This window comes from Pollachius pollachius, assembly GCF_949987615.1.
Source record: "Pollachius pollachius genome assembly, chromosome: 14".
NCBI lineage: Eukaryota > Metazoa > Chordata > Actinopteri > Gadiformes > Gadidae > Pollachius > Pollachius pollachius.
Window position 1 is genome coordinate 3,723,093 of NC_136947.1, and position 12,500 is coordinate 3,735,592.

General features: G+C 43.6%; 1 protein-coding gene across 1 annotated transcript in view; it reads right to left on the bottom strand.

Annotated features, from left to right (window-relative positions):
• The window catches only part of LOC307085675 (uncharacterized protein), a 66,984-nt gene that overhangs the window by 45,802 nt on the left and 8,682 nt on the right, over positions 1-12,500 (bottom strand). Inside the window, exons 3-4 of the mRNA XM_079750540.1 lie at positions 10,804-11,017; positions 9,637-9,799 (exon numbers count right to left, since the gene is read on the bottom strand). Coding sequence (XP_079606666.1) covers positions 9,637-9,799; positions 10,804-11,017 — 377 coding nt within the window. The remainder of the gene's footprint in view (positions 1-9,636; positions 9,800-10,803; positions 11,018-12,500) is intronic.

Genomic DNA, 12,500 nt, shown 5'->3' on the forward strand with positions numbered 1-12,500 from the left:
CATCTGAATGTGATTCATGTTATTGGATTATAGACGATCAGAGACGTCCATGTCGATTACTCCAGGGAAAGACTCGCTCCCCACTCTGCTGTTGAGCGTGATATGAAGTGAAGGGCCTCAAACACGATGAGCAGGGCCGTGTCAAACCACAGATTTTTGTTTCTTTTTTACTGCCATCCCTTTTTCTGAACACAAAGGCGTTCTTGTTGAAATATGTACCACCTTGGAACACACGTTGGAATAAAGAGAATAAACCTGGGCATACGCAATGGTGCTGAGACCGCCCCGGCAGCATTTTAAACCAATATGGATCACACTTCCATGTTGAATTAGCAGAATCAGGACTTAGGGTCGCCGCCAAAGTTTGAGAGTAATACGTGAAGAAAGAGTGCATTAAAGGCAATTAAAGGGGTCAGGTCCGGGGTTCTTTGAGGTGTCTGCCGTCGGTCTGTGTGTTCTAGTAACTATAAGTACCTACGAACAGCTATAATGGATGGCAAGGCCCGTTTCACAGCCCTGGCCCTCAAACCGCTGGAAGAATGAGAAGATAAATAACCAAAGTCTGTACTTATGTGAAATATCTTAGGCCGTCTGTTTTTCATGAGCCTTTGGAAAAGGAAATTAGATCTCTCTCTCTCTCTCTCTCTCTCTCTCTCGCTCTCTCTCGCTCTCTCTCTCTCTGTCTCTCTCTCTGTCTCTCTGTTTCTCTCTGTCTCTGTCTCTGTCTCTGTCTCTGTCTCTGTCTCTGTCTCTGTCTCTCTCTCTCTCTCTCTCTCTCTCTCTTGTCTTTCCCCTCTTCCCCTCCAGCCAGCCAGCCAGCCAGCCAGCCAGCCAGCCAAAGAGCCTTCATATTGAACTTTTTTTGCATGATCTTCTCCACAGAAATGTCCTACCAGGAATCAGAAACTGCATGTTCTCCTCTCCACCAATGTGGAGGATATTTACGACAGACCCCCCCCCCCCACAGAGGGGTTACCTCAGCCCACCTGAGTTTGTGGGGTGTGGTGGTGGGGGTCTTTTTCTTTCCAAACCCACCTGGGTATGGATAACGTTAACTGAAGGGGTCTGGCCCCCTTTATACACACCCACACACACACACACACACACACACACACACACACACACACACACACACACACACACACACACACAAACACACACACACACACAAACGCGAACACACACAAACAACCGCACAGCCGCACGCACAAACACACCAGGCAAATTACATGAAATGATTTATGCATTCTCTCTGTATTCTCTTCTCTGTTGACGTTTGTGTTATGGTTTGAATGAAACACATCTCCGAGGTCTTTCGCAGTTCTCCAGGAATGATCTACAGCAGTGTTTCAGAGTCTGGAAAGGGTCAGGCAGCAGTAAATCAGCCGTCTGCTGTACAGTAAAATCCCTCTATTAGCAGAACTGCTGCGGCATCTCGGCCTGTGTCTGTGTGTGTGTGACTGTGTGTGTGGGGAGGGAGGGGAAGGGGAAGGGGTGGGGGGGTATGTCCATCATGAAATGATTCATGTGTATGTGTTAGTGTGTGTGTGTTTTGTTTATGTGATTATGTGTGTGTGTGCCAAAAAAGGTAATAGTTAAGAAACGAGTTCCTCGAAATCAATTACAGAAACAATTCAAAGTGATTGCTTCACTATTCCATGAGTAGAAAAAAAAAACAACTGAAGTCAAAGAAAGACTGACAGAAACACATAAATATATATATTCCTCTGCAGCCGGACAGGCTGCTCTGTTTTGTGTATTTTTCCCTTGCAGATGTTGGACGGGGAATGAACCCAAGAGACCCTCAAACCAAGCAAAAGGATGGAGGGGGATGAGTCGGAGAGGTCATCTCCCCAGCCGCGCGAGGCACACGCCCAGACGGCGCTGAGAGCCGTCAGCCCGACGCCCGGCCCGGCTGATCTCGCTCAGAGCTAAACGGTGATGTTTCAAATCACCGCAGCAGACCATGAAATTCAGGCAGGCCCATGGCAGGGGGGAACCCACGGTGTACAACACACAGGATCGCGGGAGACGTCCATCACGAGCACACTCCGAGGGAAGGGAGGGGGAAGGGGCTTTTGTGATTGCTGACGTGGAGGTTGTGACATGCAGATGTGTCGTGTGCATACGTGCAGACACAAACACACACTCCCATGCATTCACACACACAGACACACACACACGCACGCATATGGCTGCATACATGATTGAGCCCCTCCGAAAACTCAAGACAGCTTTGATTAGACGCTGCTGGCTACTGATGGCCCCAGATCTGAGAAATGATATGCAGTCTCAGGAGTTTCCCTGGGTCTTGTTGGGATTAATGTTGTCGTTAATGGAGTCTAGCGCATGGGCTGTTAACTCCCACGAGCATGACATCATCTTGTTTGAAGAGTGTGTTAGAAAGGGACAACAAATGCCATAGAAAGATATTTGATACATTAGGGGAAATTGCAATCTGTAAATCTTGAACGAAACCAAACAAACTAAACAAAATAATCCAATATTGTTATTGTCAACAATGCAAGATGCTCGTACAAGAGGGTGTATGCACAGTTTGTGATCCTAGCTAAATGTAATATCTGGCAGATAGTTTCGTACAAAGGGACTTTCTGTGACTGATATCCAAGAGATTTGGCCCTCTTGTCAGAGTTGCCATTTCATATTCTGCAGACATTGCGGTATGCATCCAATAACCTTTGGGCCTATCCTGCCCCTCCAAACAGGTAAAACACACTAGTGTTTGCTTGCACAGCTTTTAGCCCTACATGCACAACACCTTAAAACCGTACACTGACCCTTGTCAAGGAGCAGTTGCAGTTAGGCACTGGTCAATTCACCTTCAGATACCCCTGGCACATGTTAGTTTGCCTAGGGAACTATTATGTTATTACAATGTAAGGTATAAACAGACTTTTGAAAAAAACGATGCACACAATTGGTATTTCGGTGATGAAATATATAATTGCAAAGTGAAAAAAGTGATGTATTCCTACATTTTTCCTTTTCTTTCAATTTTACTGTTTCATCTGTAATTGCTTCAAACAATATTTGATGGTCACTACTTTGATGTTCATTGCTCTTTGATACAGTTACACCTCTCCCGGATCTTCAAAGGTGCGTGTGTCAAAAGTAGCTATTCCTGCAATTCAAGTCATAAACTAGGGATTGTTGCATGATTAGCTTAAAGCTACATCTGCCAATAACATACAATACTTCATGGGATTTTCCAAACTATGTACAGACATGTTGATCCTCTTAACACCTAGATGAATAACGGAGATAAAGAAAAGTCACTCGCAGATGACAGCATCTGATTATCATCCCGCCAAGGGAACCATCATTCCTTTGTGCTTTTTGACGGGGGAAATTTAAATGAGACTTTAATCTTATCAAGGACCGTTCTGAGAACCACTGCAGCTGCAAAGATGATTTGGACCGTTTTAATATACAGCTGGCTGTCATCATCATAGCAGCACAATTGCATTGGACATGCAATTGATGATCTCATGAAGGGGAGGTTTGCAGAGTAAACAAAAAGGTGTCAAAGACGGAACTCGATACCACAGGTGACCAGAAGTATGAGGGGGGATCCGTTATCCCCGGACTGAAAAAGTCCATGTCAAAGTTTGACGTGCCAATTGTGACTCAGAGCTGTTCCAAGAGGAAACTACGTTAAGAAGCGTATTTTCAGAAGCTCCAAGTGGAAAAAGCAGTCAAAATCGCTGCCATTAACTGCCAATTGCATCCAAAGATTTGCCTGTTTTAGTGCAATGTACCGAAGGAAGAAATAAGAAAAACGAATCTCCTTTCCAAAGTTTGATATTCTTTTCATAACTCAGACTTTTTCCATGTTAAAAAGAGGCAGAGGGAGGGAAAACTGCATTGAAGATATCTCACGTTGGATGAGCCATGGTTACAGACCGAGACTTGCTTGCAAACTAAAGGAAAATATACAAGCAAAAAACAACAACCACAAGAAGTAAACAATGTCAGAAAAGCATTGAGGGAAGAGATGAGGCAGCCAATGAACACTGTTCTTTTCTTATTGTATCAGTTTCAAACACTTTCTAACTGCCAGGATGATTCGTCCAAATCCTGATTGCCAAGGCAGAAACTATTCTACAATTTGCTCAACATCTTTTCAAATTAAAACTGATCCAATTCGTTTGGATATATATCTATTATTTTAATGTTCAATTATAATATTTATTTTTACTATAAAAAACGATGTACAAATATTATATTAAATTAACAACATACAAAAATTATAATGGCATTTTTATTTGCCTCTCGTCCATCATATTCATATGAATTATGTGTTCACTTTAGTCTACAAAATATTTGCGCCAAAGAGTACTGCACATATCAACACCCCCATGAAGCCATTTCTCAGACCAGCAGATGGTTCTCACTTCAGTTCGCATTTTTCAGTTTGTTTTTAGCTGCACCTTAAACATTTGGTACTTTCCTAAATTGGTCCCCTTTCTTCGTCTAGTGCATTTTTTATGCATACACAAATGTGACATGCTTGTAAGCAGCACATCCTTCCTCAAACTCCTTCTAACTGTTGTGAATGTGTCATAGCAGGAAGAACAAGCTAGTCTAACGAAATGACCATGCCAGCAGACGACAAATTTTGACAGAAAAAGCAGATAAAAATAACAAACTCCAGATTTCTTCCCAGCTTTTATTACTGACAAACTTTGTGGTGAGGTTTGACATTCAAGTTTTAAGTAGTGGGACAAACAAAAATCCGCACCCATTGAATATTAATGCTTTTCTTCTCACAGTAGCTCCAAAAATGGTGAAAACTCATACATTATGAATCCCTCATCTGCCTGTTCTCTGTCTGTCCTGCCTCCTTTCGGCCCCTGTGATTTATCTGCAGCGATTGCTCTTTGCGGTGTTCAGTGTGTGGGTTCTGTGGGGTTGTCATGGCTTTCTGGTGGTATTTCCGGGGGCGGTATGTGACTATAATTGAGTTTAGCGAGGGAAGTAGTAGTGAGTGAGGGTCAAATTAACCTGATATGGGTGGGGGTTTGAGGGGATACAAGACCCCGCAGAGGCGCTGGGGGAAAGTACGAAGTGCGAAGGGTCTGCACCTCTTCTCAGTGTTGTTTGGAAAGGGGCCATGGTCATGGTAACACAATGTTTTACAAGAGCCTCCATTAAGTGTGCCTATAGTGATTTTAAGTGAGAGAAAGAGGTGGGAGAACGCGTTTGGCACTTTAATGTCTGGTGAAATACCTCATGGTACACTGACTGATTACAATTAAAATGTGTTGAGTGTGAAAGCCATACTTTAATTTCCCAGGATGCATCAAAAATAGAAAAATTATGAAAGTCGACACCTTCTCTCTTTCCCTCTCTGTCTCTGTCTCTGTCTCTGTCTCTGTCTCTGTCTCTCTCTCTCTCTCTCTCTCTCTCTCTCTCTGTCTCTCTCTCCCTCTCTCTCTCTCTCTCTCTCTCTCTCTCTCCCTCTCTCTTTCTCTCTCTCTCTCTCTCTCTGTCTCTTTCTCTCTCTCTCACGCACTAAACCCTGACCTACGTGCCTATTTGATCGCCCTCCTAACTGAAGCAGCATGTGTGTACGGCTGCGTGGCAGGCCAGAGAGGAAGTTTGTGAAACTGATGAAGCACAGTCCGCTGCCAACGTGCACCATAAACTATGATTCACAGCAGGACCCTGGGTACACCAGGGCCTTCCCAGGGTCCGCCCAGCCCCCCACCCCCCAAACACGGTCCCTCTTGACGGACACGTTTGGAGCACACTGAGTCACCACTGAGTCACCCCGGATTTACAAAAAAGAAAAAAAAAGAAAACCGTATAAAAGTATTTCAACCTCGTGCTCTATCTCCATGCTCCTGTTACGCTCTTCCCTGCTGATTCAGTGTGTTCTCTTGTCCACACAACACGTACACACACACACACACACACACGTCCTGACGCTCACACAATTCATCCACCAGTGTGTTTTCCGCACTCGCCTAGGGTGTCACAATTTTTTCATTTTTTAAAACAATATTTATTCACGACAAGGGAAGAGTTAGGGGGGAGTGGGGCGTCGGAAGGCTGGGCCATTAACACATCTTTCTAAACAGCTGTGCTGCTTGCTCTAGAAGCATACCACATGCGTGCATCCCCCCGCCCCCACACACACACACACACACACACACACACTGATTTTATTTTTCCACTCCCAGCCCCTTACTCCCATTTGCTTTCACCTCCAACACCTGCTTGCGAGTGCGACGGCAGTGAAGGTAACCCTGTGTTGACAGCTGGTGGTGGTCGGCGCTGACGGGGTTTCCAGCCGGCCTCGGTCTCACTGAGTCCCGGGATTAGGACTCGCCACGGGACCAAAAGGCTCTGGCGTTACTTCTGAAGAGCCACGTGGTCAACAGCCAACAACAAACACATGGTGCGCTTAACTTTACTTCAGCGTTGTTTTAATGCAGTGGAACAGACGTGCCAAACCACATTTTCCTACAAATCTATTTGAGAGATCGGGCAGAGTTTGATTAATTGGTCAAACAATTGGCCCTGGAGGTTTCTCTGCAGTTATAATAGAGGATCGGATTAAATCCTAAAGGGTTGTTTTCGTTAGACTCATGCTTTTACCACATCTGATGTGAATATCCTTGTATATATGAGACAAGGAAAATTAACCGTGATTAATGATTAGCAGGAACATAAAAGGCCCCTGTTCATCCGAATGAGCAACTTGAGAGCTCAAACCCTAACGATTGACTTGTTTGAAATGCATTCCCTCTCCTAATGTCTGGCTAATATTTCTTCTCATATACACTTCCAGGGCAAGCTGTTCAGCATTGTCATAAATGAAAACAAGGGATGGCACGCTTTCTAATTTTTGCCTGAGCATCTGTCCCCTGTTGATCACAAAAACCCATCAGCGGATCTGCCGAGCACATGTTGTGTTTGTTCTGCGTGTGGTTATTGACATGTGCGCGGGCTGGTAGTCGACAGTGACTATACACAGTGCGGCTCTGCAGCCAGCAGCAGCACCTCCAAAGCTGTTGGAAGGGGAGAGGCGGCCATGCCTCGTTCCACATTGTTTGCTGCCTATTCGATACAATAAAACCACATGAATAAATGGATTGTATAATGGGAGTAAGCCTCGGTCCTGCACACTCATTACAGTAATAATGCTACAAAGAATTAAAGGAAAGGCTGAAAATCCCTTTATTCCTCCCCCTGCTCCAACGGTAGGTAGTGTACGGTAAATGGGCTGAAGCACCAGACTAATAGCTTCAAATGTGTTCTTGATTATTATACGCTGAGGATTTATTTTAGATAAATACAGGCCTATTCAGACCTGTTATTTGGGAAGCTCTCTTATAATCATCTCAAATGTTCTTTCCACTCGGAAACGTGCAGAGCCGTCTCACTATCACGAATAGCCATTTGCCAAAACGCTGCAAAGCCTCTAAGGTATACTGATTGTTTGCAAATGCAGATGTTGAATTAATGCCATGGTATAATGCTAATCCCTTAAACATGGCCTGCATAGAGAAAAAAAGAAAAAATACTGGATTCTTTCCCCACCCCCTCCCCACAACTCCATTCATCTTTTCACAAGTGAAGTAACAAAGACGGCTTTTGGCTTTTGGAGTCTGTGGGCTTTTTGGACGAGGCCATTAGTGTGCAGTTTGCTAGCAAACAGTCAGTGCGTAGTCAACAAACCCAAGGCAATTAAGCTCAAAGTGGGAATAATTACAGCTTAAGAAAGAGCTCCATAGTTTTACACATGGGCCACAATCACGGCAGCTCTGCAATTGGCTATTACGCTGATTACAGGAACCATCCAATGTGTGAGAAATCTGCCATCCTCGAGATAAACAAATAAAAGTAAAAGAAATGATATTCCTCCCAACACAGAAAAAACAAATATGTTGAGCTGTAATTTCAGTTGAATATGCTTAGATATAAAGCAAGTGGGCTTTTCCCTTATTCTATTACCTTCTTTTAGTGTGTGGTATGTATCTAAAAAAAGGAATAAAGTGCATTGCTTCATCTTGTAGCAGGGCCAAGAGCTACTTCTCCTTAAAACATTCCCTCGTTAACCACCATTAGATATTAGTCGTTGTGGAGTGACTCCTATTTATAACATAATGTTTGACCCACATGGTTCAGATTTGGCAGAATTTAGCAGCCGCTTAGCGACACAGTGCGCAAACTGGTCTACTGTCTTCACATTCAGATAGTTGAAAAGGTCAACACTCCCTCAGAGTAACAGGAAACCCCAAATATCCATGTCAAAATATCACTCTATATCCTGGGTTAAAATCGGATGAAATGCTTCTAAAATAACATAAAAGTACATTTGCTGACCCAATATTCTGTGTAAGGGTCGTAGTCATTTCTTCCTTTCTTATACAAACATAAGGATCTGTTAATAAATTCCATTCAAATTGTCCCTATGTCAGGTCAACGTTTTCCACTGTTGTTGAATTTGAGCGATTTGCCACGGAACATTGCCACATACTTCGAGCTCACTGTGAAAACAAAGCTAACGTTGTAGTTGTGCTCCGTCGAAAAGCATTCATTAACAAATTAAATAAATTAAAACTAAACGCAAGGACTCTGAGAATGAGGGGACTCTGTGAATGCTGAGGGCATTCCGACGTTCAATGTCAACGGTTGCTTTTTCTGATGGCCTACTCTTGGGAAGATCTGCAATATGCTTCCAATCTCATCCACATGAAAACAAAACAAAACAATCAGCTGAAACACTTTCAGCTCAGAACCATCTCATCAGCTCTTGTATTACACACACTTGTGTAAACAATGGAAAACAGCCATTAAGAGCCTTTATGTGGGTCGGGCGTGCATTGGAATAAAAAGCCTTGTTGAGAACTCCATGCACATTAGTAAGGAGATACAGTACGTATACATAACCGGCTCTCATTTCTGAGCCAATCAGAAACACACATGTGTTTCATCATAAATCTGTCGTTTGTGAGAAGTTTGGTTTCAAGGTGGTATCTATCAGTGAAGTTGCAGACCGAATACCTCCCCCCCCCCCCCCCTCACACCTCCCTTCCCAACGTCGTAGGAGAGGCTCCGGGGGGCCTGTTCTGGCCTGAAGCTGCCAGAAGGTTCTTCCAAATCCGTACAACAGAATCGTTCAGCATAGTGTCAAGTGATGAGGCTCCTACATAGTATCATCAATTGTGTTAAGGTAATTAGTCTGGAAAGCTCCAGACTAATAGCTACAGCTCATAGCGTAAAAGTAAGAAAGCAACTGTGGTAATAACAATCCTAAATGGGACCTCTCTAGAGTGGTTTTGTCCGTTATGGCCAACTTTAAAAACATGGCGATGCATCATAGGGGACTCTGTAGTAGTGGACTCAATCCCTATGTAGCTATAAAGGGATTGTTCTAAGGAACGATAGCACAATGAATCTTATTTTTTGGGGGATTATACACAAATAAAAATCTAGTTATGATACTGAATTCCATTTCAGCCAAGTCCGTTCCGCTAGATTCCACTAAAAGATTTTCTAAGGCACTTCAGGGGAAAAAACGTTGCCCTGACACATGGGCGGATCAAAATAAAGAAGTTTTGGAAACAAAAAATGGCAACAAAAAATACAATATGGCCGCCTTACCTCAAAGACCTCCTCGTCCAGGATCCTGGTGCCGAACACTGTGATGCCCTCTGTGTTGATGACAGCCTGGTCGCCTCTGGCCAGTGGCCTGGTCACCTTCTTCTTACAGTCCACAAAGATGGTGACAGTCTTCTTCTCAACACTGATGGCCACGCGGTGCCATCTGGACATGGAGGGAGGACGTCAGTCCATCAGTAAGTAAGTTTGTTGAAAGTCCAAGTCATGTTTTTCATTCGGAATCCTTACGGTATTTTTTATAATCAGATTTTTCTTTCTGGTTGTCATTAACATAAAATAGCAATCTCATCAAAACGAGTCTGCTTTGCATTTCTTCAAGGGAGACCAGATTGCCTCACAAAGAGTTTTGTATTCCCTTTATAAGCAGTCTCAGGGATTTATGAATATTCAGCCAATTGTCTAATCCTTGTTATTTTCAACATTGTACTTCAATAAATAAGGAAATAGGGAGAAGGAGAGGGAGTGAAATTAAGTTTTACACATTTATTGATTTGACATTCCTGTCCAATTTGCTCCATACGCCTTTTGTTTGCCTGAACATATGACAATAATAACAATAGTCATAAGTCATCAGTGGCTTGTGTCAATGCTATAATAAACTATACAGATGAAGTATGTGTTTGTAGTAGAGAATAGTGCAGAAAGGGTTCGTTTCTTTTGGCTTGTAGTGCGCGTAAATGATAAATGGGAAAAGCAGGTTTCGCAAGAAAAAGCGCCCGTAAAAATACCATACATTGTTTCATATAAACTCGCTGAACTCTCAACTGTCTAGACAACCAGGCGTACAGGTGCACAGCATCGGTCCACTGAAACCTTGCGAATGGCACTTTCAAATGTAAACTGCTCTGATAAGAATCCTCACTTTTATGCTGGGTTTTAATTGGTTTCTGTGAACACAATTTTGCCTCCCACCCAGATAACGAGAAGCAGGGGGTCACAAAGAGCAGCCAAAGAGGAACAGACCCTACATTACTCCTCAACCATGGGCATCGAGAAAACCATTCTTTACCAACCACACACATTTACCTTCTCTCCCTATCTCACCAGCCACCAGTGCCTCACCGGCACATCATCAACATCATCTTCAACATCATCCTAATCCTCCTCCTCCTCCTCATCGTCATCATCATCGTCATCCTCATCACTTACTTCCCGTCGGCCAGGTTCACAGATCGGAACAGGGGGTACTCCTCGGGGGCGGGCTTGCCGCTCTGGTCCTCGTACAGGAAGACGGGGGCACGGCCCACCTCCACGCCCAGCTGCTGGATGCCCTGCTGGTTGTACACGGACAACAGGAAGGACTGCAGGCCCACCTTGGGTTTCACCGTGAACAGGATGGAGAAGTCCTCTGGGAAGACTCCTCCTTGGGATCAGAGAGAGAGAGAGAGAGAGAGAGAAAGAGAGAGAAAGAGAGAGAGAGAGAGAGAGAGAGAGAGAGAGAGAGAGGGAGAGAGAGGGAGAGGGAGAGGGAGAGGGAGAGGGAGAGGGAGAGAGAGAGAGAGAGAGAGGTGTGTTTTGGTTAAGAGTCTGACATGATCAATGTAGTTTTAATGGGGCTACCCTCTCCCCCCCCTCCAGGGGAATCTACTGGCGTAGTTTGTTTTTCTTTAATAATTTATGGAGATAAGAGGGGATACCCTTTTCCCTTCTCAAGGTTTTTCCAGCTGAGTTGAAGGGTGGGATTTGGTTTCCAAATGTCAGCCTACCGTAGACAATTTAGGACAATCTAACCAGATTTAGATAAAGATTAAGCTTATATATTAGTCATTGTTTGATTGGTGTTTAGTGCATTTCTTCATCAATATACATTGTATCCATACAAAGAATGGTATCGTCATAAAACCATTTCAATACCTGATTCAGCATTGTCATGTATTTTACAGGGTGAATAGGGAAGCAAAACATGAAATGCAGGTGTTCGCTTGTCTCAGGTACTCGTCGCATACATCTAAATAAAGTTAATTACTGGAGCAATTACCTTCTAATTACCTAATTGCAAAATAACATATTAACGCCTAAATGGTTTCATTTCACATAAAACCTTTGAGTCTAGACAATTGGACTGAGTTTATTCTTATTGGCGTTTTCCCTTAGGACTCAAGAGTCAAATAAATGCTTAAAAAGAGTACTGCTTTAGAATAGCTGTTAGTCCACGGAGAGGGAAGAAAGGCAGGCAGTGGAGGGAGTGGAGGATCAAGTATCAGCTGTATTATCCAGGCTGAGGACATTCTGACACCTTTCGATTCCTCCACAGCGGCCAACGCTACACCCATTTCGCTCCATCGCACTCATTTAGGAATTTCCATCGAAAAGTTTTGCAGACCATTCTTTGCAGGCCAAGAATCACAATAACCTAATTGAAAAATATTGCAGCACTCTCGTTTGTGGCCCGTATACGTTTTTCCCTTTCCAATTCGGCCAAACCGAAGAGAAGCTCAGCATAAAATTAACAAGAGAGAATTTGTTTTTATTTTTATTTGGTTTTCTCAATAAATGTGTGCAACCTTCTTTATCCTGTAAGGTCCCAGCTCGTCAACTTGTGGCTCCTTAAAGAGTAGTCAGGTAATAGAGAATGCCTATTAACAAGACTCCAGCGGATATGGGGTTTTATAGTGCTTCATTGTATTAGTTATTCTTTGTATTGTGCTTTTCAGTGCAACCCACACTCCAGCCCGGCCACAAAAGCACATGGAACGGATTGTAAAAAGCGACCCAAAAAACCCCCCCCTGCTTACGTCTGTCAAAGAACTGTGCTTTGCTACAACCGTAACTAATGACCAGACTCCTGGGCTTCACTTAACGTTTGCTATCTCATATCTCAAGGCACGCTTAGAATTTGTTGTGTG